Source organism: Phoenix dactylifera, chromosome 13 (genome assembly GCF_051530095.1).
Source record: "Phoenix dactylifera cultivar Ajwa chromosome 13, Ajwa_hap1_PhDact_Kaust_v1.1, whole genome shotgun sequence".
In the NCBI taxonomy this organism is placed as follows: Eukaryota; Viridiplantae; Streptophyta; class Magnoliopsida; order Arecales; family Arecaceae; genus Phoenix; species Phoenix dactylifera.
Window position 1 is genome coordinate 19,269,173 of NC_143202.1, and position 22,617 is coordinate 19,291,789.

The window sequence follows — 22,617 nt, forward strand, 5'->3', positions numbered from 1 at the left end:
ATGAATCGTAGTTGTGGGAAGAAGAAGAAGAAAAGAAGAGGAGGGACAGGGTTTTACCTCGGCTCCTGTGGCATTTGACGGCCCAAATTTTCGACGAACATGAAGACGGGCAGCTACGAGTTCAAGGGAAGAAAAGAGAGAGGAACGAGCTCGATGATGTTTTGGTGGAGGGCCATGAGAGGTGGGGAGGGCCTTATATAGAAGTGGAAGCTAGGCTTATCCTAGCCTCTGACGGATTTTGTGGTAGAGAAGAACTCTTCCTCCTCCACCGAGTTCTATCAGGGCTCCGCGTAGTTTTTGATTTGAATCAGACCTTTGGGCCACTATTTTCGCTCGGGGCCGAGCCAACAGGCCGGCCCAGTAAGGTTGGGCCTCACAATAATATCATGAACAAAGGTTCTTATCCTCCAATGCTAGTACTCCTACGATCCTCAGGATTTTATCATATACAACTGACCATATTTAACATTTAAACTTTACAAAATTGTAACTCAATATGCTTTATTCTATGCTATACAAATGTGACAACCAAATTGAAAATGATTTTATATGAGTCTGATGATTTTCTAGTTGTAACATGAAAATCCAATTCATGATATTTTTCCAAGCTCTCGACCAACCCAGTTCACCAAACATGACTTGTGAACCCCCTAACCAAACCTAACACAACTCCACTTAACTAAACCATTATCTATAGGTTTAAAGATATAAAACTCAGTCATGAATGGGTTAGAGGGAGCCTTGTTTCAGTTAGCATAGGTTGGACTATGATTGGACACTTTTACTGGCCTAGAAGGCCTTGATTAGCTTGTGGCTTAAGCCCATAAAATAGATTACAACTATTGACACATCAGGGCCAGGATCTGTCTCTCCATTTTTCATTCTTTTGATATATCTAGTTGTCAATTTACAGATAATGAATTCTACTGACCATTAACACGACTTCCACTTGTCTAAATTCTGTGAGGTCCCCATGTTACTTGATCATTTTCTCCATTCTTACGATCTTGTTACGGATGCGTGTTTTGAAAGGTGACACTTGGAACTCTAGGGTTGAGGAAAAAGTGCGTCCACTCGATTCAAGATACAATTGATGATTGTTATTCCATCCTTTCTCTCTCACATGCAGGTATCTCAATAACATTTGGGTTTCTCATGAACTCAATCAAATTCTTTCTTGACAAACTGCAACAATGATAATAAGATCTCACTATCTTATCCTGATGTAAGGGGTGATTTTTTGTTGGTCTATTGAGATAGATTTTAGTAGAGCAATCTAAATCTTAGCATTAACATGGAAAAAGTACAATGCACACTTAATTTAATGCAATGAGACATATAGCTATGGTGTAAACAACGTCCTCAATGCAAGGTAATGCACGTTTTCTAGTCCATATATTGACAACACTCTCATGGAGTATGTATTATCCTGATGTTTGGAAGGAGCGCAATGGCAGACCTTCAAAACAAAAACACATTGCCCTTTTCTAATTTTCTATATGTCTACATGCATAGAAAAATTATTTTGGCAGTTTAGTTGATGGGAGATTTTCTATATGTCTACATGCATAGAAAAATTATTTTGGCAGTTTAGTTGATGGGAGCTAATAATATGTTTAGATTAATAATACCTTTTCTCCAACTTGTTTACTTAACAAATTGTTTCTAATTCTTCCTTAAAGTCCACCATAATTCCGAAGTCATTCAAGTCACATTAAATCAACAGCAACAATGGATAAAACTATCAAGAACTCCATGATGCAAAGACTCTTCATAAAATTTTCTTGGGAAAATTCCATTAGTTTGTGTTTATGTAGGGCAGAAGACATTTAAAGCTGTATGCAGATTGGAAAGAAGTCACACGAGCAAGCACTTGTACTGGGTTCTAGTTCACAACCCAAGCTTCCATAACAGTAAGCAAATCAATGCCCCCAATTCTCAACCATGCTTCCAGGATAACAAGATTAACAAGTTGGTTGCAAATCCATCAAGTGGAATCAAAGGAACTAGCTAGCTCTATATTTCACACTTTTGCTATGGATAACTGCCGCTGGCTATCATTGAAAAGGAGGAAGAATGAACATGGAAAGACCCTATTAACACAACAAACCCTAATTACAGCAGAAGTTGAAGAGCGAAAATCTGGAAGGGCAAGGCTATTTTCCACACAAACATCATATACTACAATTATTGCTTTGATAATAGATGGTAGTTGTTCCATATTTGGCTTGGGACTTCCTTGAAATGTGGGTCTTCAAGAAACCAAAATTAACAGTATCTCTATCAGTTAGGAAATTAAGAGAAGGTAGAAAACTCATAGAATGTCTGCTAACCGGTATTATTAAAGATTTATCAAAATCATGAAGTTTGTTGGGTCCATGAGGAATTTATGGTAAGGAAGCAGTGCCATCTAACTCAGATCAATCTGATGAGAGTTGAATTCTAGGGGAATTCAATGTGATTGTAGTAAACAAAGATAAAAAGGACAGAGCGAAGTGGACAAAGGGTCCCAAAAATCCTGCTTTTTCTCTGCGGCCTCTTTGGCTTGGGCTTTCAGTGAGTGATCTCGGTTTCAAGGGGTTTTGAGCGGGGTTTGGATTCATTGCTCTGTTTTGGGTTTGGATTGGGTTACTGAAGGTGAGAGGAAGGATGGGCATGGGAAGTGGCTAATGAACTGACTTTGAATTAAGGCTGCAAATCGACCAAGTTGTTCATAAAACAGGTGAGGTTCGAGTGGAATGCGCCTGTTTTATTAGAAAATGAGCCAAGCTTAAACTCAACTTAAGAGCTAAACTCAAAGAGATAATCACATTGAATAAAAATGAAGAATGCATAAGAAAGAAGAACCTCTTCTTGGCAACGGGATAGTTTGCCGATGGTCAAAATCACAGGGGCATCGACCCACCTTCAAATGTATTTCACAAAAAGATCAACTTGTAATGAGTTTTGGGTGGTGCAACTCCAAATACTTGGACCTAAGTAATTACCGTGTGGATAAATCTTGCTCCTCATCTCTCGAAAAGGAAAAAAATTTCCATATATCAAGTGATTATATTTTGATGGACTCTCTCTTGGTTAGATTAGGAATAAGGAAGAAATTCTATCAACTTGCTTGACTTCAATCTCTTTAAAGAAAATTTAGAAAATAGAAAAATTAGTGAAAGTAGGGTCTAAATTCTCTTTTGTTTCATTAATGAGTCATAAAACTAAGTCATAAAGCTTTTATTTATATAATTAAGAATCGTGGAAATGTTCACCAAAAAAGAGGTTACATCTTTCCCAAAATTAATATATGACTAGTGAAAATGATCACCAAAAAAGTTAAAATCCTACAAGTAGTAGATCTTAACTTCTAAATCAACTTTATCTTTAGCCGCTTTGTTTCAGGGTAGCTCGTCACTCGGCATGCCGCACTTTATAAGATGGCTCCATATTGTAGAGCTCAAAAAGGTACCCTTTTTTTATATAAAAAAAAGTCACCTCAATGAGACAAGCTTATAGACCTTCCAATTTTTTTAGTAGCTTGGCAGACAATTCTGCTACTCGATGCGGCGGTTTTACTCATGGACCTTGTACAATCCTCTCTATTATGATCAAGATAGTCTATATCAATTATGGTGATCCTCCTACATCACTTGTTTTTGTACCCGATTAGTAATTACAGTGCATCCTCTAGCTACATGCTTTCTTTCCTCTACCTCTCTTGGCATCACATTCAGATAAATTATAATCTCATATAATGGAGGACCACTTGGAATAGAACATACAGTGCCGGCACTAAGAGCTTTTTTTTCATTTTTTTTTTCCATACAATATGTATACCTCATTAACTCATACTTTAATTTTTTTATATCTTTTTTTTAAAAAAAAATCACTAGTGTTATTTCAAATGATTCTTCTGCACTTCATGGTGATTCATGACTATTGGACTTATTATCATCAGCCAAACATTTAAGACTTCAACATAGGAGACTACCACCATGATCAGCGTACCATTTGTTCAAGGCAGTATAATTATTCAAGTCTTGCTCAAATGTCTGAGTGAGACGTCCCAACTTATTCTACCATTTGAATTCATGTTAGTTTTTACTGTCATCATATACTTTACATGCCCCTATTCCATCTTCTTATTGCATAGTGCATTCTGTGGATTCTTTCTATGCTAGTTCTCCTACGTATACATCATAACATGGATGTGCCACTGAACATGCAGCACCACTGAAATAGTCTATGAACTTGTCACACTGAGAAAAAGAACAGGAAAATGGAGATACTTTAGTAAGAAAAGCAGAACTACAAGTCTTGCACTCTATATGCAAACTGTTGTTTGGTATCTTCTTGATAACATAATATGAAGCTGAGGTTTTACAGGCTGTGGATTATATTTGACCATTCTCATGAGAAACAAAGAATGGCAGTAGTAGTAACAAAAATTTCTCAAAGTATAACGAATGATCATAATTCCCTGCAAACTGAATATTTTGACTAGGAATTGGTACTTTCACTTTTCTCCTTTTTCGGCCAAATGAGGGAAGGCACCCAAGATGTTGTGGGCTCTGAGATCCTGCCTGGTTAGAATGCCTACAACAGGCGATATCTACAGAATCAAAACCAAACAGCTAATTCAGTGGAAAAAAATTTCCACACTAGTTGTTGCTCACTTTTGCTTCTATATTTGAGTATATACAGCAAATGTAGTTTGTAAAGATCAGTGCTGAACTGCATCTTTCTTCTTGGAACAATATGCTATTTGTGAACTTGGGTGATCTGCTACGCTTTTTTGGTCTTGTACTTGGTACAGACACATATGGTCTGTGAACTAGCTTTTGGTACAACATGTATATTATCATAAATTAGTATGCATGAAATATAGATATTTGTGCATGAAGAAAATAATGTTAAACTATAGGGTGGATAATTATATCTTTTAAACAGTTGTCTGTCTTAATTTTTGTTAAAGGCTTTACATGGTTTGAGTTAAACTGTCCCATCAGCTTTTGAAATTTTTCTAGTCCTTTTTCAGTGTTGTGGCTTGTGTGGACTGAGCAAGAGTGCACCAAGCATATTAAGTCATGGAGAAAAAAGGAGGAATTGAACTCACCCCTGCTCCTTGGTACTTGGGAATAATCAGCAAATGCCTCAGAGCAACCTGTCGAAAAAGCACCACAGCCTTTGCAACTGACATGGTCTCCACCACTGTATATGGTGTTGTATTTGTGAAGGGGTGTAGATCAATGTACATATCCATCTCATCCTCCGTTAGCACCATCTCTTCTAATTTTGGCCCCTTCTTTCGTGCTAGATCCACTGATGTAAACTTTTCCCTCACTTCCCATTCTTCAGTTCTCCTCCTCTCTTTCAGGAACCACTTCTTCCTCAGCACTGCAATGAGGTGCGACCTCAGGACCAGACCATGCAATTCCACTGCTCCTTCAGGCATCCCTATGGGTGATGCCACTCCTTGATCAACAACAGGGAAGCCATTGTGTTTGGTGGATTTCAATACCTCGACAACGTGAGACACCTTCTCGATGCCTCGAAGGTTTACAACACTGGGCTTAGCTGCTGCAAGCTCTCCTACAGTAAGATTCCTCATCCATGGTTCTGGATTTGCTTCCAAGAATGGCAGTCCCTTGAGCTCAAGTATGATCTCATATATGCTTGGGTTAAAAGCATCACCAACGGTCTTGGCGATTAGCAATACAAACATCATTATGGGTAGGAGGTGAAGGTTGTTTGTGAGCTCTAGGAAGATGACACAGAGGGACACAGTCATTCTCATTGAGCCGGACATAAGAGCTGCGGCGCCCAACACTGCGTAGAGACCCTGATCAATGTAGGTATAAGATCCCATCACTAGGCCAAGCAGGCGGCCGTAAGCAGAGCCCATGAGGATGATGGGGAGGAAGAGACCCGAGGGGACGGCGATGCCAAAGGTGAAGAGGCCCAGAATACAGTAGAGAGCAAAGAAGATGAGCAGAGAGATGGGGCGGAACTCGGTCGGGGTGCTCGTGGAGAATATGTTGCGCACTGCATCATCATTGGTGGCATGGAGGAGGCTTGCCAAGTCATTGTAGTAGCCATTCGGGCAGTTGAATTGCTTGAAGTTCCCGCTTTGCCCGACGGTCGGGCAGGCGACATCCAGGGTGGGATCGCATGGTGTGCATGGCGCGACAAATGGAAGAAGGTATAGGCAGATGGAAGTGAAGAGAGAAACTCCTAGGCTGAGCAGCAGCTTGGCCATTCGGCCTTTTCTGTAATTCAAGAGCAAGTGCAATAGAATCAGCAATAACAGGAACTACTCATCTTGAAAACATGGCAAGAGAATGCTCTGGGCAAGCTTCGTATTATGGAAGATTGTGGCATTAAGGTTTCAAAGTAAATGCTCTATACATATGATTACTGAGCAATAGAAATGGTTGATCAGAAGACTGAGGTTGCCTTACTCATTAATTAGGCTATAGAACCTAAGAATCTTGTGCAAAAAATGGTTGTACAGACTTCCGAGGACTCCTCCGATTATGCCGATAAGTGCGACAGGAAGAAAATCATTTGCATGATAAGTCACAGAAACTGAGCTGACATCAAAGAGAATTAGTCCTCCTTTTCCAAACAAGCCACATTTTCCAGAGTTGCAATACTCCATGAATCCCCTCAGCACCACAACAACGATGGCGGTGCTGAAAAATGTTCTCCATAAAAGAGCACTCCTCCACCAGGATGCAATCTCTTCAAGAGCGAAGAGAACACCCCCGATGGGTGCTCTGAAGGCAGCGCAGACACCGGAAGATGCACCACATGTGATGAGGTCCCTGCGGTCCCTGTCATTCTGGAAGTATTGAAGCCATCTCCACTTGAGGAAGTAGTTGTCTGATCCACCTTGGCCTAGCAACGATGCGAGGCAGGCTCCGATGTGCACCAGTGGCCCTTCTTTTCCAAGATCTAGCCCTGCAGATACAGCTCCAATGCTTCCAATGATCTGTAGAAGCAGAAAGTAGGAAAAGGAATCACAAAAATCAGAAATGATGTTTCTGAATGGGTTGAAGTTTTCACTACATTGTTTGAGCTTAAGATGCATATGGAGCCAAGCCTCAGAGGCTTGTAAACTGGGAGCTCGACTGCTCCAGTGCATACCTAAATTAAGACATCAATTATATCAACTGAATCAAATTAGATAGATTAGTCCATGAAATATTACTGTTGTTTAGATATTTTCATAGGAAGCAGGTCTTGCATATCTATCCTGATGGAATGATTTATTTGGAAAGATGATTCTTTGAACAAATTCTTTGTCTAAAGCAAATCTCTTGGTGAGTTGATCTCAAAAATTATGATTTGATTGCAGAAATTCTTCATTGATTAAATGCATTTAGCTAGATGGATTTAATGATCTCAATTCTGTATCAGAAATCAAATGGTGCCATTCTGCTAGTTTCTAACTCTGCAACTTCTGTTTTCAGGAAAAAAGAAAGCGTGACGATGATTGATAGTCTATTTTCACCTAAATGAGGGATATCAATGGAAAGAAACATGTGAATTTTGATGAAATGATTCACTTAGGAAAATGGTTCTATGAATAAATTTTGTGAACAAATTCTCTTGGTGAGTTCATCTCTCTCTCTCTCTCTCTCTCTCTCTGGAGAAAAGCTGTGTGCTTATCTGATTTGTTTATCAGTAACCAAAATGATATTATCATATTGCTTTAAAAAAAAAACTCAAACTCATCTTATCATGTAAATCACAACACAGGAAGGTGATTCATAATTCACCTCACCTTGACGATCAACGTGGATGCACCAAACATATTGGGAGTATCAACTCCATTGAGATAAGCTTTGATCTCCGGTATTCCTGGCCCTGCTGCAGTCGGAGCAAACACCACACAAAGAGTCGCAGAAACTATGGTTAGAGCAAAATTTGCCCCTGTGAAGTAGGCAAACCCAGTTAAATACCTGCACCACCACCCAAAGAGACCTTTCCAATCTCAGGTTTACAAATTCTAGATCAACAACTGCTTACAGTTCAGTTCTTGAGCAATCTAAAACTCAACTTTTTTCATTCACAAGACGCCCCACAAGTAGCATCTTGAAGCCAGCAATGTTTTCGATAGCCAGGTTGATGAGGGAAGCAATGACACCAGTCAGGAGCCCGACGAGAAACACCAAAGTCCATTTCAAGAAGACGTACTGCAGTACCTGAACACTGGATCTGCTCCTCCAGTCATGCTTAAATAGATCATTCTCATTGATCCTGCACCGAAGAGCAAACCATAACAAAGTAGGAAAAGGTACTCAATTGGATCTTTCATTGTTAGACAGGAAAGAGTTCAAAGGTTGATGGTAAGGACATACTCATAGTCCAAGCTCTCTATATGGGAGACCTTTGCTCCAACCATGGCTAGATGATTGGTGGTGAGTGTTGGGGTTCTCCCGAGCAGTCGCTGATGCAGAGAGTTGCTTTCTGGATCTTGTTCATCTTCTTCATCTACTTCCAAATCAGCTACTGCTGTTGTTGGCTCTGGGATTAGTTTTGAGGTCTCTTCCATTAGCTCTGTGCCTGCTTCCAATGATATAGGGTCAGTATTCTCAGGTTCCTCTGGTATCCAAGTCTGAAACTGGGAAAATTGGAAAGGAAACTGACTCTGAGAGTTCACCAGTTTAAAAGATGTTTTAAACTGGTCTCCTCTTCTTCTTTTTTTTTTGCCACTTTCTATGAGTTTTTGCCAAGAGATAATGAGATGCAGATGTACATTGAAGGCACCGATATTTATCCCTGCTCTGTCACTACATAGAAACAGGGCAAGAAAGGATCTTCCAGTGACTTGGGGGAATATATTAATGAGCAACTTTCCCCATTTTGATGCCTTAATAGACTGATGCTGCTATAGTTTGATTGTAAATGTGTAGCTGGTAGGGTTTTAGGTGTACAATGGTAACAGACGTGTCTTTCGTGCAGGAATTTAATATTTCTTGGCATAGATTGGTGAGGAGCTCCACCACTGTTTAGACTTTGAATGAAAGGATGGTTTTGATTTCTTGTCTACATCAAAGTCTCCAATTTTGGTACTAAACTCCATAACAATACCATGACGATACAATATCGGTATGCCCAATATAAAGGTTGATTTTATATACCGAGATGCTCCTCAGACTAAGTGTTGGTTCGATATCAGTATAGTATGATATGTCTGTTACGAGATGGTATAGCGAACTTTTTCTGCATGAATTATAGGTTTTAACCCTTATATTTCTTGCTCGCAGACCTCTTACATTTTAATGGGCCCTTGATAAGTAGGAGGGGCGGTAGCTCACGCGGGGTGGAGACAATGAAATTCGGAAGCGTGTACATACAGCATTCCTGGATTTCAGTTCAAGATAACAAGATTAATCAAACTTTCAGATGAGCATGAGGCAAATAAAAAAAAAGGGAAACCTTGAATAATATATAGAAAGGATACTGAAGTTGTTTGTCTCATTGCAAAAGGTAAGTTGTAGCTATTGTCTGGCCCTCCTCTAGTCCTTTAGGGGGCATTTGGACTCTGGATTACCATGAGTTATGAAGAGGATCATGCTGGGGTAGTTGAATCATTTAAAAAAGGTTTAAGGCTCAGATAATGATACTAGTATATGGTTTGAACAAAGTGCTTGCATCTCATTCATAATACTATATGTGAAATATCTTTTGTTAAAATAAAATATGATGGTGACACGTCACTGACACCTAGAATTTTAGAGGGATAACTAGTTCTATTATCATATCCTTCTCTTCCTGAAAAAAATATTGTCAATTCTTTCCTAGCTCAAGAAATAATGCCCACCATGTTATTTGGACATGGCAGAATAGACATCCCACACCCTCTAATGGTATCGAAAACCTAGCAATTAGCTTCTGACTAATATCCAAGTCTTCACAATATTTCTACCGAAGACGAAATCTAAACTCATTGTGTCAATGACAACCTTTTATTGCTTAATAACTTTAGAACACAATCCTCTCATTTACATAATAGATGTAAGTAGCCTTGCTTAACAGGAAAGGAAATGATTTTGCATCACAGAGATCTCTGACCCAGAATGTCACACAGCAGATTTGGAACTTCTCAATTGTTCTAAATCTGACAAAAGGTGCCTGTTCACAAAGAAAAAAAAATTTATGACAGGATATTCTGATCAATTCATTAAGTTGCTGAGATTTATCCGATCTCGAATAGTTAGGATAAGACTGAAAAATTATGATCATGGTCCAGGACCACTTTTGGCACAGGCTGCCCCACTTGCAACCCTAAAAGAAGCCGGTCCAACTTGCATGCATCCTTGTGGGTTTAGATCTAGGTGAAAAATTTTCTCAAGCACGTTAATACCTGATGGAGACGACGACAAATGTCATCATCCCATGAATTATCTAAGCAAGATGGATGGATAAGAAGAACCGGCCGTTCGAGGTTCCAAGAGCCACTTTATCCAACTCACATGTCCTTTTTTTTATCAGCTTAATTTATGCATATATGTATGATAGAGCAGAAGACAATTGGCTGGAATTATTGCATCTGGCCAGCAAAACAGTCCAATGTAAACAAGCAACAACATGGGTGTTTGTTCTGAGGCTACCATTCAGAATTCCAAGGGTCAGCAGCATGAATAACAATTTTCCCAAGATAAGTGAGTTGAGGAAGTCATGTGGTTAACACTTGGATCACCTCTTTTCCTTACATGGGACAAGCTTTGGTGGCCTCAACTCTTCTTTTATACATGAAAAGACCGTCGTATTTCATTAGCTACCTGGTGGGTATTTGCATTGAATTTTCATGCACTCATATTTTTAATCTTGTCCACAAGCAATTGAAGGAAGCCATTGCCCCTAGGTTAAATAGATCTAAACACTTCCTTTACAAATATGTTTTTCTTTAAAAAAAAGAGACTAACTATGGCATGTGTGGTCCCCATTAATTCTTTGATGTGTGGCCTACCCACATTATTAGGGGGAATGATGTTGTTCATTTCATGGTGGTATGTAATTGGATGTCAATTTTTTGCGTGTTGGTATAGCTATAGCATGATTTTGTTGCTTTTGGATCTATATTTCAATACTTGTCCATCTAAATCAAGCATTCACTAATCTAATAAGGATTGTTTTACGAAGATTTTTATTCGGTTAAAATCTGAAAAATGTGTGTATACGAATACACGGGTTCGAGAAGTTAAGCTGTCGAAATCCATCTTTCTGTAATTACAAGGAAGAAATTAAAGCAAAAGAAGCAGAATATATATTTGCTGCAGTTGAATTTATCAAGAAAAAAAAATAAAGTTTTGGCTGCAGGTCATCTGTTTTGGAGGCAAAGGCATGTCTAACAATATTGTACAAGAACGTTGGACATATTGTACAAAATGTGTGGATTCACAAGGAGAGTTAGGTGCTTCCAAAAATGAAGATGCAGTCACCTTGAGAGTTCCCTGAAAAATTGGTGATATTTTGCTGTTAATCATCAAGAGTTGGACTACTCACCGATGCTTTAGCGATAATAATCGAAAATCAAGTATCAAGATGGCAAGTGTATTTGGCGAGATCGAGTAATATTAATTATGTTTTGAGTGATGTGAATACTCTTGTATGAAAAAATAGTCAGTTATTGTATCTAGCCAGATTATTGTAGATTATTGCAATCCAATGGGCCTTCTGAACCAAAAAAGAAAAATTAGAGGAAATCATCTACTTTTGACTTCAGTTATTTGAGTAGAGCCTGCAACTGTTAAAAAATTGGGCTAGAATAGAGTGGAAAGGAAGACAATGGAAGATGACAATATTATAAAGAATACATTTAGTCAGAGAAAGCATAGTAACAAAAGTGCTTCATTTAAGATAGTGATTTCACTACTATATATACAGAGAGATTTGTGAAAATCCTATCTCCATTATATAACGCCTAACATTTTCAAGATTTCTAAGGGTTGCACTCCCCAAAAATTTTGGGTTTAAATGAGAAAAAACCAGAATAACCTGAACATAGGAATACGTTTCGTTGTCTGTTGTGTGAAATAGAATTTTCTATATGCTCTACTCTCTTTATGCACCTGAGTTTTTGAAAACAGAGGGATGCAAAATGTGATTTTTCAATATTGAATAGTCATAAGAAACAACTGTTCACTAGAATAATTTAAACTAGAAAATTTGAATTTTTAAAAGGAGTGGACATGAATAAATTTAGTCTCATTAATACCTTCCATATTTATACTAAAAATTAATAAATCATCTACATAAAGAGCAGGCAAGACTTTATAAATTTCAGTAACTATATGTAATATACAACTCTCGATTTTGTTGCTTTGAAACCAAAATTTTTATTTCTTATTTGTGAGATCTGTGCTTGCATAATTCTAGCTAGATTATTTTTATAGTTAAAAGAGAATACAATTTTTCAAAATATATATAGCAATGAAAATATTCATGAAAAAAATAAAATTCTATATGAGATAGATTTTGATTTCTACATCGATTTTCCACTTCGTTTAATATTTTTCATATTCGAAGATATACCCCATCAAATTATTTTCTGAAAAAGAATATTTTTTTTGCTTGACCGAACAATCTAATCATGCATCACAAGAGTAGATGGATAGAATTTATGATATCCAAGATTTATATCATAAAAAGTTTATATATATTATTTAAATATATAAATTATATAAGGTATTCTTTTAAAAAGTCCCAGCATGAGTCAAGCTCATGGGATTTGAAAGAAAACTAGAGATAACCTCAGATAGGAATGCTTGGTGACCAAAAATTCATGTAGCCTACTCTGCATGGTTGGGACACTGGCTTGATGGTTATAATTTCAATACTAAAACTAGAATATTTTGATTTCAAGTTTAATTGAATGTGACATCCAATTATTATTTATGCTTCAAGAACTTTGATCTAGAATTGTAATTTAGCATGGCACAGTGAAGAGCCATGAGACTAGTGCTCCGGCCCTCAAAGTAAAGCATCCACTCGGCTGTTCCAGTTCCCCTGTCAGCATATATTGCCTAGGCTCCTTTTCAATAATATTGTATCTGGTGCAAATGTCGTTTCCAACTTATATTACACTAATGCAACCACTCATCCAATAATGACAGTAAGCAATACAAAGCTTAAGAGAGCCAATATAGAAAAATAATTGCAGCCATTATATGATCAAATCAAGAGAATCATAACTTAAATGGAGTTGAAACCACATCAGCAGTTCACACATCACTACAGGAAGGTAAATGAGTCTAGTCTAAATTGCAACCTCAATAGAAAAAGCAATCTAACATCACCTTTAGCAGCAGCACACTAAAAAACAACAGCTAATCCATTGAACCTTCAAAAGACTTCAAGCCTTGATTGTCACGCTGCACAAACACAAACCAGAAGGCTTGAGTGAAGATGTTTGCCATTCTGATCCCACTGGAGCATTTGGATCATACAGCAGTGTCTGGTACCCAGGCTCTTCCTCCAGCGAAAAAAGCAACAGTTTGCCATCAAGTATCCCGAAGCGAAACCCTATGGCCGAACTACCAGTAAGTGGCACTGGGACCTTCTGCCATGAGCTGTCGACCGGATTAAATATCGCCAGCTTCCGCTGGTTTTTCCACTCCATACAGAATAGTTTCTTGCCAAGCACAGCATGTGAGGTGACCATCACGCACCCATTCTTCATCTCACACCAAGAGTGTTGTTCAGGGTTGTACACATCGACAAACCTCGAATTGCCTATTGTGAAGCTTGACCGTCCACCCATGACATAGAGCTTGCCTTCAAAGCCGCAGGCGAAGCAGCCCCACCTTGGGCGGCGAAGGCTTTCAATTAGGGTCCACTTGTTTTTGTCAGGGTCATAAACTTCAGCACTTGATAAGCTCTCGCCATCAGAGCCATAGCCACCTACAGCATATATTGCACCATTGACCTCAGCACAGCCAAAGTCATAGCGGGCAACATTCATCTTGGCTAGCATGCTCCATCTGCCATCAAAGAGTATTATTATTTATATTGCATAAATCTCAAGTTGAAAGAAAAGCATCATTTTCAAAAGTACCAGGGTAAAAGGAAAGCGAGGTAAATACCAACAGCCTAGAGACTGAGGTGCAAGGCCTGAGCTTAAAGCTCAGTGCAACGTAGGAACTGAGATTCACCAAATAGTTAATGACAAGTTTGAAATATAGGTAATACCAATTATTCTGAGGGCATACAATCACGTGCAAGTGCATCAATTATTATTTATTTGGCTTGTTATAAGCATTCCATTACAGATTTTTAAAAACAAGGTGCTGCCTCATAAAACCAGTGACCAAAAGGTGATTAAAAGATGGAACCACCTGTTTCTTAACTAGATAAATACCCTCCGTACATCTACAGAAAAAAAAAAAAGAAATACCATGCATCACCATACCAACTCAACCTCAAATCCTAACAGTCCCACATCAAATAACACACTCGCCCTCATGACGAACAGTCAGGGTGTGATAAACAGCAACACCATAGTGGTGGGATGGCCTGTTGATTATGAAGTAATCCTCAAAGATCATTGCATTCAGTTCAATAAAAAATAGAACAATAGATCGTGGTAACAAATCATATCTGATATTTGTTATTTACACTAAAGAAATCATATGAAATGACGATTATGCAACCATGATGGTTTTTTACTTTCAACATACTGGAGTGAGAAGTTTCACCAATTGATGGTCTGATGGATGCCAAGCTACTCCTCGAGTACTGGAAGGAGAAACAAATTTCTCATATCTACAGGTAGGCAACTGAAACATCAAATGGGAACCGAAGTGAGGCACCAGCTCGCAGCATCATCTGCTGCAACTGGAGAAGTGTCTAACAATCTAATCTAGATTGTTGTGGAGGATATGTCTGCAGGCTGACATACCAGGGGATTGTTAATTCTACTCCAGTTTTGGTGCCAATGAAAGAAAGATAATAGTTTTAATATTACAAAGGTAAAGGAGGAATGGAGCTTCATGTTTACTACCTTTTGATTGTTATATCAGGAGGGTCCATTTATGCATTTAGAACTAAGTACATAAATAACAGGCTAAGCTGTTTTGACTAAAACTCACTAGTATTGGATACATGATGCTTTGATGTAAGTTTATCCACAAAGAAAAGGAGTGCACTAATCAACTTACTTTCAAGCTAACAGTCTATTCTATAACATCTAAGATCCAATTTTACAAAAAAAATTGACATGAACTCTTTTACAACCAGAAGATATGATTCACCCTTTAGAACATCGGATTCATTGACCCTGGTCGTTAGATAACAGAACAGGCGTTTCTTTTTTCCTTTAGTTGGAATGAGGAAACATTGCCAAGTACCATTTCATATCTGAATCTTACATGGGTGTGAATGAGTTTCATGTTCAGTTCAGAAAGGCAATCCCAATAAGTTGGCATCCTAAAGTTTCGCCCTCCAAAAAAACCTCCTTGTTTTCTTTCTTTTAAAGAAAAGGTAGACATTTTCCATGGCCTACGCATTTTTTGATAAGATTCATCTTTTTGCAACAATTAAGTTTGGATAAAATTTCTTTTGAATCTACAAAAGTTTTACCAAAGTGAAAAAAAGAAACCACTTAACTAATTAGCTACCGACGCACCTTTCGACAATACCAGCAGATGCAAGTCATAACTCAGCAGGAAGCTCAAAAAGGAAAAGAAGGCCAATTACACAAGTTCAAGCCAGCATTAGATGAATGTTGATACCAATGTCTGGTTCAGGGAGCCATATTGGTCGGTGACCGATGTTGTATGGTACCAGTTCGTACCATATCGATATATGATACGCTATGATATACTGGTTTAGTATTAGTACACCTTTTTTTTATCTTTTTAACATTTTCTTTTTCCAATTGCTTTGTTTTAAGGGATTATTTTAATGCTATTTTGATGTTTTGAGGAATTATTTTAATAATTATGGTTGTTCAATTTATGATTTCAATGCTATCTTAATCTTTTTTTTTTATGTCATATTAGTCATAATCAAGGTCCGCCGTACCGGTACCGGTCGGCGTACCGGTGGCCGGCCGGACCGGTACGGTACCGGTCCGGTCCGGTCCGGTACGGTACCGGTCCGGTCCGGTACGTACCGGCCGGTACCGGTACGGTACGCGGTGGTTTCAAAAACCACAGCGCGCGGTGCTGTGGTTCTAAAAAAAAAAAAAATCGTACCGGTGCGAACCGGCCGGTTCGCACCGGTACGAGGCCGGTACCGGCCGGTACGGGCACCGAACCGGCCGGTACGGGCTCCGAACCGGCCGGTACGGATAAAAAACCGGGAATACCCGTTTTTTTGCCGTTCCGGTACCGGACCAGTACGTACCGGCCCGTACCGGCCGGTACGGCATTCCATGGTCACAATAGACCGTATAATCAATTAATGTATGCAATTATAATATAATTGATATAGAGAATGCATGAGTACATATAATTGAAAATATGTATATCAAATCAATTTGAAGCATATAATACATATCAACATCTAGTTCCTTTTCTCCTTGAAAAAAAAATAAAGAAGAGGAGGCAAAGAAGGAACGGAAAGCCTTCTTTACCTCTCGCTCCAATTATTGAGGCAGTATGGGCCTCCAACGGAGCACAATTGGGTGTTCTGCTCAGTTTAGGCTAGTTCAGGCTGGTTCGTTTCCGATACTCACCCGAATAGCCACCCCATCCTAGTAACTAACTGGTTCAAGTCGGTCTATCCCAAACTATGCAATTCGGGATGGTTCGGCCATCCTTGGTTGAGAGAGGTTTTTGGCCCCCCTATATGAAAATAATAACAACGATATGTACTATTGACAACAACATACATTACAAATATTAAAATTTATAAGCGATAGAAACCATATTGTCAATCTATTGGAACAAGACCAACCTTCAACAACTACAAATACACTTAAGAAAATTTGACAAAATATCCCTCATTTCAAAGGGCTAATATGAAAGCATCTTGCTTATGTAACAATAATCCCATGCCACAAAAAGGAAGTTAGCAGATGCTATACCTGAAAGTACCTTCACTTACAGATCACTAATTCAACACCACTCCTAGCCAATTATTGAGAATAAAAGGCCTTAAAGAAAGCAAAAAGAGAGAGAGAGAGAGAGAGAGAGACAGAGAGAGAGAGAACGAAAAGAGCAACATGCTACATACCTGTTAAGCCGAGAATCATATTGATAGACATCATCTGAAACACGCCCTGTTCCAGCATCAACTGAATATCCAGCTATTACAAAAAGCTTGCCACCAAGAACCACAACTCCAAAACCAGCTTTTACAGGACCAGGCATTGGTGGCAACAGCTGGTGTTTTTCCCCAAGGCAGCCTAAGACCTCCCAATGACTCCCTTTTCCTTCTGCATCACCAGTTAAGATATAGAGCCACTCCTCAAGCTTGCCAGCCTCTTTCCTTACAGTGGTGAACTCCTTGCTTTGGATAAATGACATCCATCTCTTGCAGACAGCACCCATGACAGGGAAGTAACAACGGGGAACAAGTGCAAGGCAATACTTTGCCACATCGTCAGGTAATCCAGGTAATAAAGGGCAATACCTATCTTGTGGTGCTTGTATGGTAAGCCTAGAGGAAACTTTCAAATGGGTTGCAAAATTATTTTGCATTGTAGTGCTGAGATACATTTCTGACTCAGCAAACAATTTACTGACACCAAGTTCAGGCATTGCTTAACTTCACTATTAAAATAATTTTCAATATATGCACAAATCCCTTATTGTCCCAACCAAATGTTCCTCTTCGACTACTGGAAATGAAGTTTTGGGTGTATTATAAATGACAGTAATTGAACAGTGATTCATGATATCCATCACTTATAGGGATTTTAAGAGACAAGGGCCTGAAGGATGACAACGCTCGGGGTGCGAATGTTAATGATGTTTTGGAAATTGCCCACACTGTTTGAAATGCCATTCCAGATTGGCTGCTCTTAGAATGGATTCTCCCAATTGATCTGCAGAAACTGAGCTCTTGATCGTTGTTGTTGAACTTGTTCTCTTCCCAAAACATGACACCAATATCTATATAGTCTCAAGAGAATCGAAAGAAAAAGAGTCAACAACTCCCACAATATCTATGAAAATAAAATATGCGCACATGGAGAGAGAGAGAGAGAACATACCAAAGGCCATAGAACTCTGAGTATGCTTAGCCCCCTATAACCTCCATTTTCTGAAAATAACAAGGATGAAAAAAAAAAGCAGATTATCAACATCAAAGCTCAGTTGCATACATTTGTTGTCGGATTTTTTAGTTTCTTGAAGATTTTAAGTTGTTTGGGAAATTTTAGACTACAAATAGTCATGACGGTGTTGCATTTAATCAACACCAACCTGGCATGACACGCTTAAATTTCCTTTGGTCAATTAATTTCAGAAATTTGTACCTCCAAACATCTGATTACCAAATGATGCATTCCAGGTAACACAAATTAGTCCTTTTCTTTGTTGAAAGAAAAGGACTTCATCAGATGAAGGGAAAAGTGACTATCATGCAAACATTAAAATATGATCTTTCCGAAACCAACAAGTAACACTGGCAGTCCGCTTGATGTGTATTTGGTTCAAACTCTATGCTTGGATATTTTTGAACAAGAAAGAGGCATTCAAATAAGCCAGAAGATAAGATTCCTTCTTGGAGTTTGGACCAAGGAAACCAACCTGAAGACTAGAAGTCTAGAAGAGATATGGATGTCCTTATCAAGGAGTAAGATATCACAAGGCTCAAACTCTAACTCTTGCACCCTCCCATCAACCATGCATGAGCCTGGTTTTTGCTTGGGGATACTTCCTTGGGTGTTCTTTTCATTATGTCAATAAAATGTCTATCATTCTCTTGCCCCAAGCTAAAAATAAACTAAAGAAAAAAGGGAAACCATTGTGTAACACAAGTATATCAACAGCTTTCTACCATTCTGGAACTAAAGAGTCTCAAATAACTAACATTAACACCAGAGAGTTCCTGCAATGGACACTTCAAGAGATACTACAAGTCTTATCAACATGATTTATGGAAAGCTGAGTTTTTTTTTCAGGCAGTTCCAATGGTAGCCATCTTTATAACTATGACTGATGCCATATCAAACCCACATACTTCATAGATAGTCTCCCTTATCGCCATCAATGGGCAAACTCTACAAAAGAGAAAAGGAGACTCACAACTTCTATATGGATCATTTTCCTTCTCTATGACATAGTAGGTAGATATAAGATATCTAGATGGATATGCATACATTTTATTTTTTACCATCGAAATGCCCACAATAGAACAAATAATACTGCTTTACCGAAAATTGGTTTCTTGCAAATTTTTAAAACCAATCCTGCATTGGCAATTTAGATCAGACAACTGAAACAAAATTTACAGATCTAATTCCAATAAAAATATATCATTATAACTGCAATTTCATGATTCAATCTAATGATGGAAAAATACAGATATATATTTGACCAAGAGATACAGGTGTTCTATGGCTTGTTAATGGTTTGGACTTAAATAAACTAGAGGTCGATGTAATGGTTTTATCAAACTTCAACAATTATCATTCAGAAAATTATAATGTGAAATAGAGTGAAATGTAGATAATTCCCTGGAACATATAATAGAGAGAAATATGATTTGATGTATGACACTGAACACCAAATTACAGAACGGTGATTAGCAAAAAACAAACAGGCTGGAACTCCTTAGAATGAAGAAAATAAAAAGGAAAAACAACATAAAGAAACTCAATAAACATTGCGATACTTACAGATCCAGGTATATACCCACAAAAGGATAAAACGAAATAATCCAACTTCAAAAGAAGGCTAAAAATAAGTTATAAGGGTGAAATTAGGTCTAATATTGGAAGCATTTCAAATTAGTCCAGCATTAGAAAACTATAATCCATTATCTATTCATTCAGATTGAAACAAAGCTGAAAATCTCCACACAAGATATCCAGTCATTCCCTAATAGTCGCATGTAGACAAAGTATAATTTCATACAAACCTACTTAAAGAATCCAGCATTGCATGAATATAAAGTTGTCTGCAAATATTTTAGGAAGCTCATAGATTCTTTTATTAAAAAAACAGCTTCACAGGAAAATGATTTAAGAAATAAAAATAAAGAAAAGCATGTATTCTTTTCTTTTCCAATTGTATTCTCCAGGGCAAGGCGGAAAGGAAGAAGGAAAGGAAAACAGAAGATCTTGGAATCTCATAGCCGCTAAGAGGACAATAAAAATCTCCGCTTTCCTTCCTGATGTCGAACTAAGAAATCAAACATAGCAGCAAAATAACTAAAACCAAAACAAAAGAGAAAAAGACAAAGAAACTTCATTCAAAGCATATCTCGATCTTCTCAACTGGTGTGAGCAATAAGGATAAAATTGAAACGTAATCCAATTACCGGAAGAAAAACAAGCAGATTTATTCAATTAATTCAAAAAAATTGCAACAAGTACCTTAAAAATAAAAAACCTTCAAAGAATCGGATAGAACTCCGCCGCAAGCCGCCGAACTGGAGATCTCCGGTGAAAAACCAACTACAGACACCAAAATAATAGAATTTTTCGGCTTGAAAAATGGATTTTGTTCGTAAATTCCTAGCAAAAGCGGAAATTTAATATAAGAGTCTGCTTGGAAGATTAGAGGGCTCCGATCTGCGAGAAAACAGATAGATTTTCACAAAATCTTGAAGAAATTGACACAGAAAAATAGGGATAAGGAGATGATGAAGAATACCTAAAAATAGTATTTTTATCCGGCCAGCGTCAGAAGGAGAGGTTAATGACTACATAAAAGGGAAAGAGATATTGAAGAGGATGGAGGTAGGGACGGAGCGGAGAATACAGAGAGGGGAGTGAGAGAAGGGATAAATTTCCTAAAAATAGAAGGAAGGGATAGAAACAGCCGCCAAAGTAGCCGCCACGACGACCATACAAAAACACAATTTTTTTGTTATTATGTCTTCTATCCAAGAACAAGGGGAAAATATTATCTTGTCTTTCTAATATTAGGTTATGCTGAAAACACTGCCATGCAAAATTTTCCACTGGCAGATTTATAAAGTTTATAATGATAATGATGCCCGCACAGGAAGATAATAAAAATATAAATAATTTATATGGAATATAATAATAAATATTTTTTCAAAAATAGAATGAGAAAAAAAAATTATAAGCTAAATATATTTATTAATTAATGATTATTTTTGTTCAAAAGTATCAATAATAAAAACATCAATAATTATAAAAAATAAAATTATTTGATAAAATAATTAAATATTTGTAGTAGAATAAATAAATATTTATTTATGTTATATATCTTATTTTTCGATTACTATGACTCACATCTGAAATATAGAAAAAAATAACGACAAAATTATTTTTGGCCTCATGATCACCATGTTACATTAAATGCAAGAAGTTTTGATTTTTTTTTTGGGCATCTTGGCACCACGTCAAATATAGAAAAAAATAGAGACGAGCTTTTAAATACTTTCTAAAATAACTTTACATAGATAAGATATTTTTTCTTGAAAATTTTCTATTTGAATTCGACTTCCTAAAATAATTAATAACTTTTTTAAAAAATCTCTAAATTTGATTATTTTTAAAAATAATTAAAAAGAGTCCTGCACAAATTTAAAATTTATTTTGAATTTTATTTTTCTCTACACGCATGGAGAGGAATATTCTTAAACAAAAATATTTTTCCTCCATAGGTGGAGAAAAAAATATTTAAAAAATAAATTTTTGCAATTAACATCTTCTTAAAATAATTTAGACTTTCTAAAATAACTCTAAATTTTTAAAAATAATCTTTGTATGTGTGGACTCTAAATGGTCAACATTTTTTTCTAAAAATATTAAGAAAAGTCCTACGCAAAAATTCTTCTTCTACATATGTGGAATTAGTTAACTATTTATCAAAATAACTCTTTTTTTTTTCTGTACATGGGTGCTAAACAACCAATACTTTTTTCCTAAGATAATTAAAAAGGGTCTTACTCAAATTCTAACTTATTTTGAATTTTTTTATTTTTCTTCTGCATGTATTGAATTAGTTAACAGCTTTATAAAATAATTCTAAACTTGTTTTTTTTGCATGAACTTTAAATGGTCAATAATTTTTTAAAAAAATAGTTAAGAAGTGGAGGATAATATTTCTAACAAGAAATTTATTTTAATTAGCTTCAACCTGACTTTCTAAAATTTAATTAACAACTTTCTAATAGAATTATAAATTAATTTTTTTAAAAATAATTAAGAAGGATCCCACTCAAAATCAAAATTTATTTTGTCATACCAATATTTTCCTTCACGTATCCAATAGTGCCTTCGAAAATTGGAATCAGATAGCTTATTCTTCGGAACATTCTTCCAAAAAAAATTTGACTCTCCTCAAAATGACAGAAATAGAGGACATAATTACTTCTTTCGCCTAAACCTAAAAAAAAACTTGAACTCGAAAATAAGGTCCAAGTGATATGGTCCGAATTTGATGCCCATCAAAATTGTAATTGCCAGCTCGGCCAACACGTGGTGGCGTGATCTTAGAGTAGCAGATAAAGAAGAGTGTGACAACTCGTTTG

The 22,617-nt window shown here is 37.1% G+C and overlaps 2 protein-coding genes across 9 annotated transcripts; both read right to left on the reverse strand.

Moving 5' to 3' along the window:
• Nucleotides 1-4,254: 4,254 nt before the first annotated feature.
• LOC103718833 (chloride channel protein CLC-b-like) lies at nucleotides 4,255-9,333 on the reverse strand. Of its 6 annotated transcripts, XM_039130988.3 has the most exons (7): nucleotides 8,641-9,331; nucleotides 8,352-8,556; nucleotides 8,050-8,250; nucleotides 7,775-7,952; nucleotides 6,447-6,979; nucleotides 5,102-6,254; nucleotides 4,255-4,819 (listed from the first exon to the last, which is right to left on the reverse strand). In XM_039130988.3, exons 2-7 carry the CDS (start codon nucleotides 8,543-8,545, stop codon nucleotides 4,709-4,711), a joined length of 2,370 nt encoding a protein of 789 aa, XP_038986916.3. In that variant the 5' UTR covers nucleotides 8,546-8,556; nucleotides 8,641-9,331; the 3' UTR covers nucleotides 4,255-4,708. The 6 variants fall into 6 exon arrangements, with proteins under 6 accessions (XP_038986916.3, XP_088565644.2, XP_089783018.1 ...); XM_088709518.2 differs by having other exon boundaries at nucleotides 7,775-7,923; nucleotides 8,051-8,250; nucleotides 8,352-9,333; XM_089926892.1 differs by having other exon boundaries at nucleotides 8,352-9,332.
• A 3,809-nt stretch (nucleotides 9,334-13,142) lies between these two features.
• LOC103718832 (F-box/kelch-repeat protein At1g67480-like) lies at nucleotides 13,143-21,064 on the reverse strand. Of its 3 annotated transcripts, none has more exons than XM_008807821.6 (5): nucleotides 20,766-21,064; nucleotides 20,486-20,683; nucleotides 18,158-18,207; nucleotides 17,176-18,056; nucleotides 13,143-13,979 (listed from the first exon to the last, which is right to left on the reverse strand). In XM_008807821.6, exons 4-5 carry the CDS (start codon nucleotides 17,700-17,702, stop codon nucleotides 13,352-13,354), a joined length of 1,155 nt encoding a protein of 384 aa, XP_008806043.4. In that variant the 5' UTR covers nucleotides 17,703-18,056; nucleotides 18,158-18,207; nucleotides 20,486-20,683; nucleotides 20,766-21,064; the 3' UTR covers nucleotides 13,143-13,351. The 3 variants fall into 3 exon arrangements, with proteins under 3 accessions (XP_008806043.4, XP_008806044.4, XP_008806045.4); XM_008807822.6 differs by having other exon boundaries at nucleotides 20,486-20,626; nucleotides 20,766-21,057; XM_008807823.6 differs by lacking the exon at nucleotides 20,486-20,683 and having other exon boundaries at nucleotides 20,766-21,005.
• Nucleotides 21,065-22,617: the final 1,553 nt, after the last annotated feature.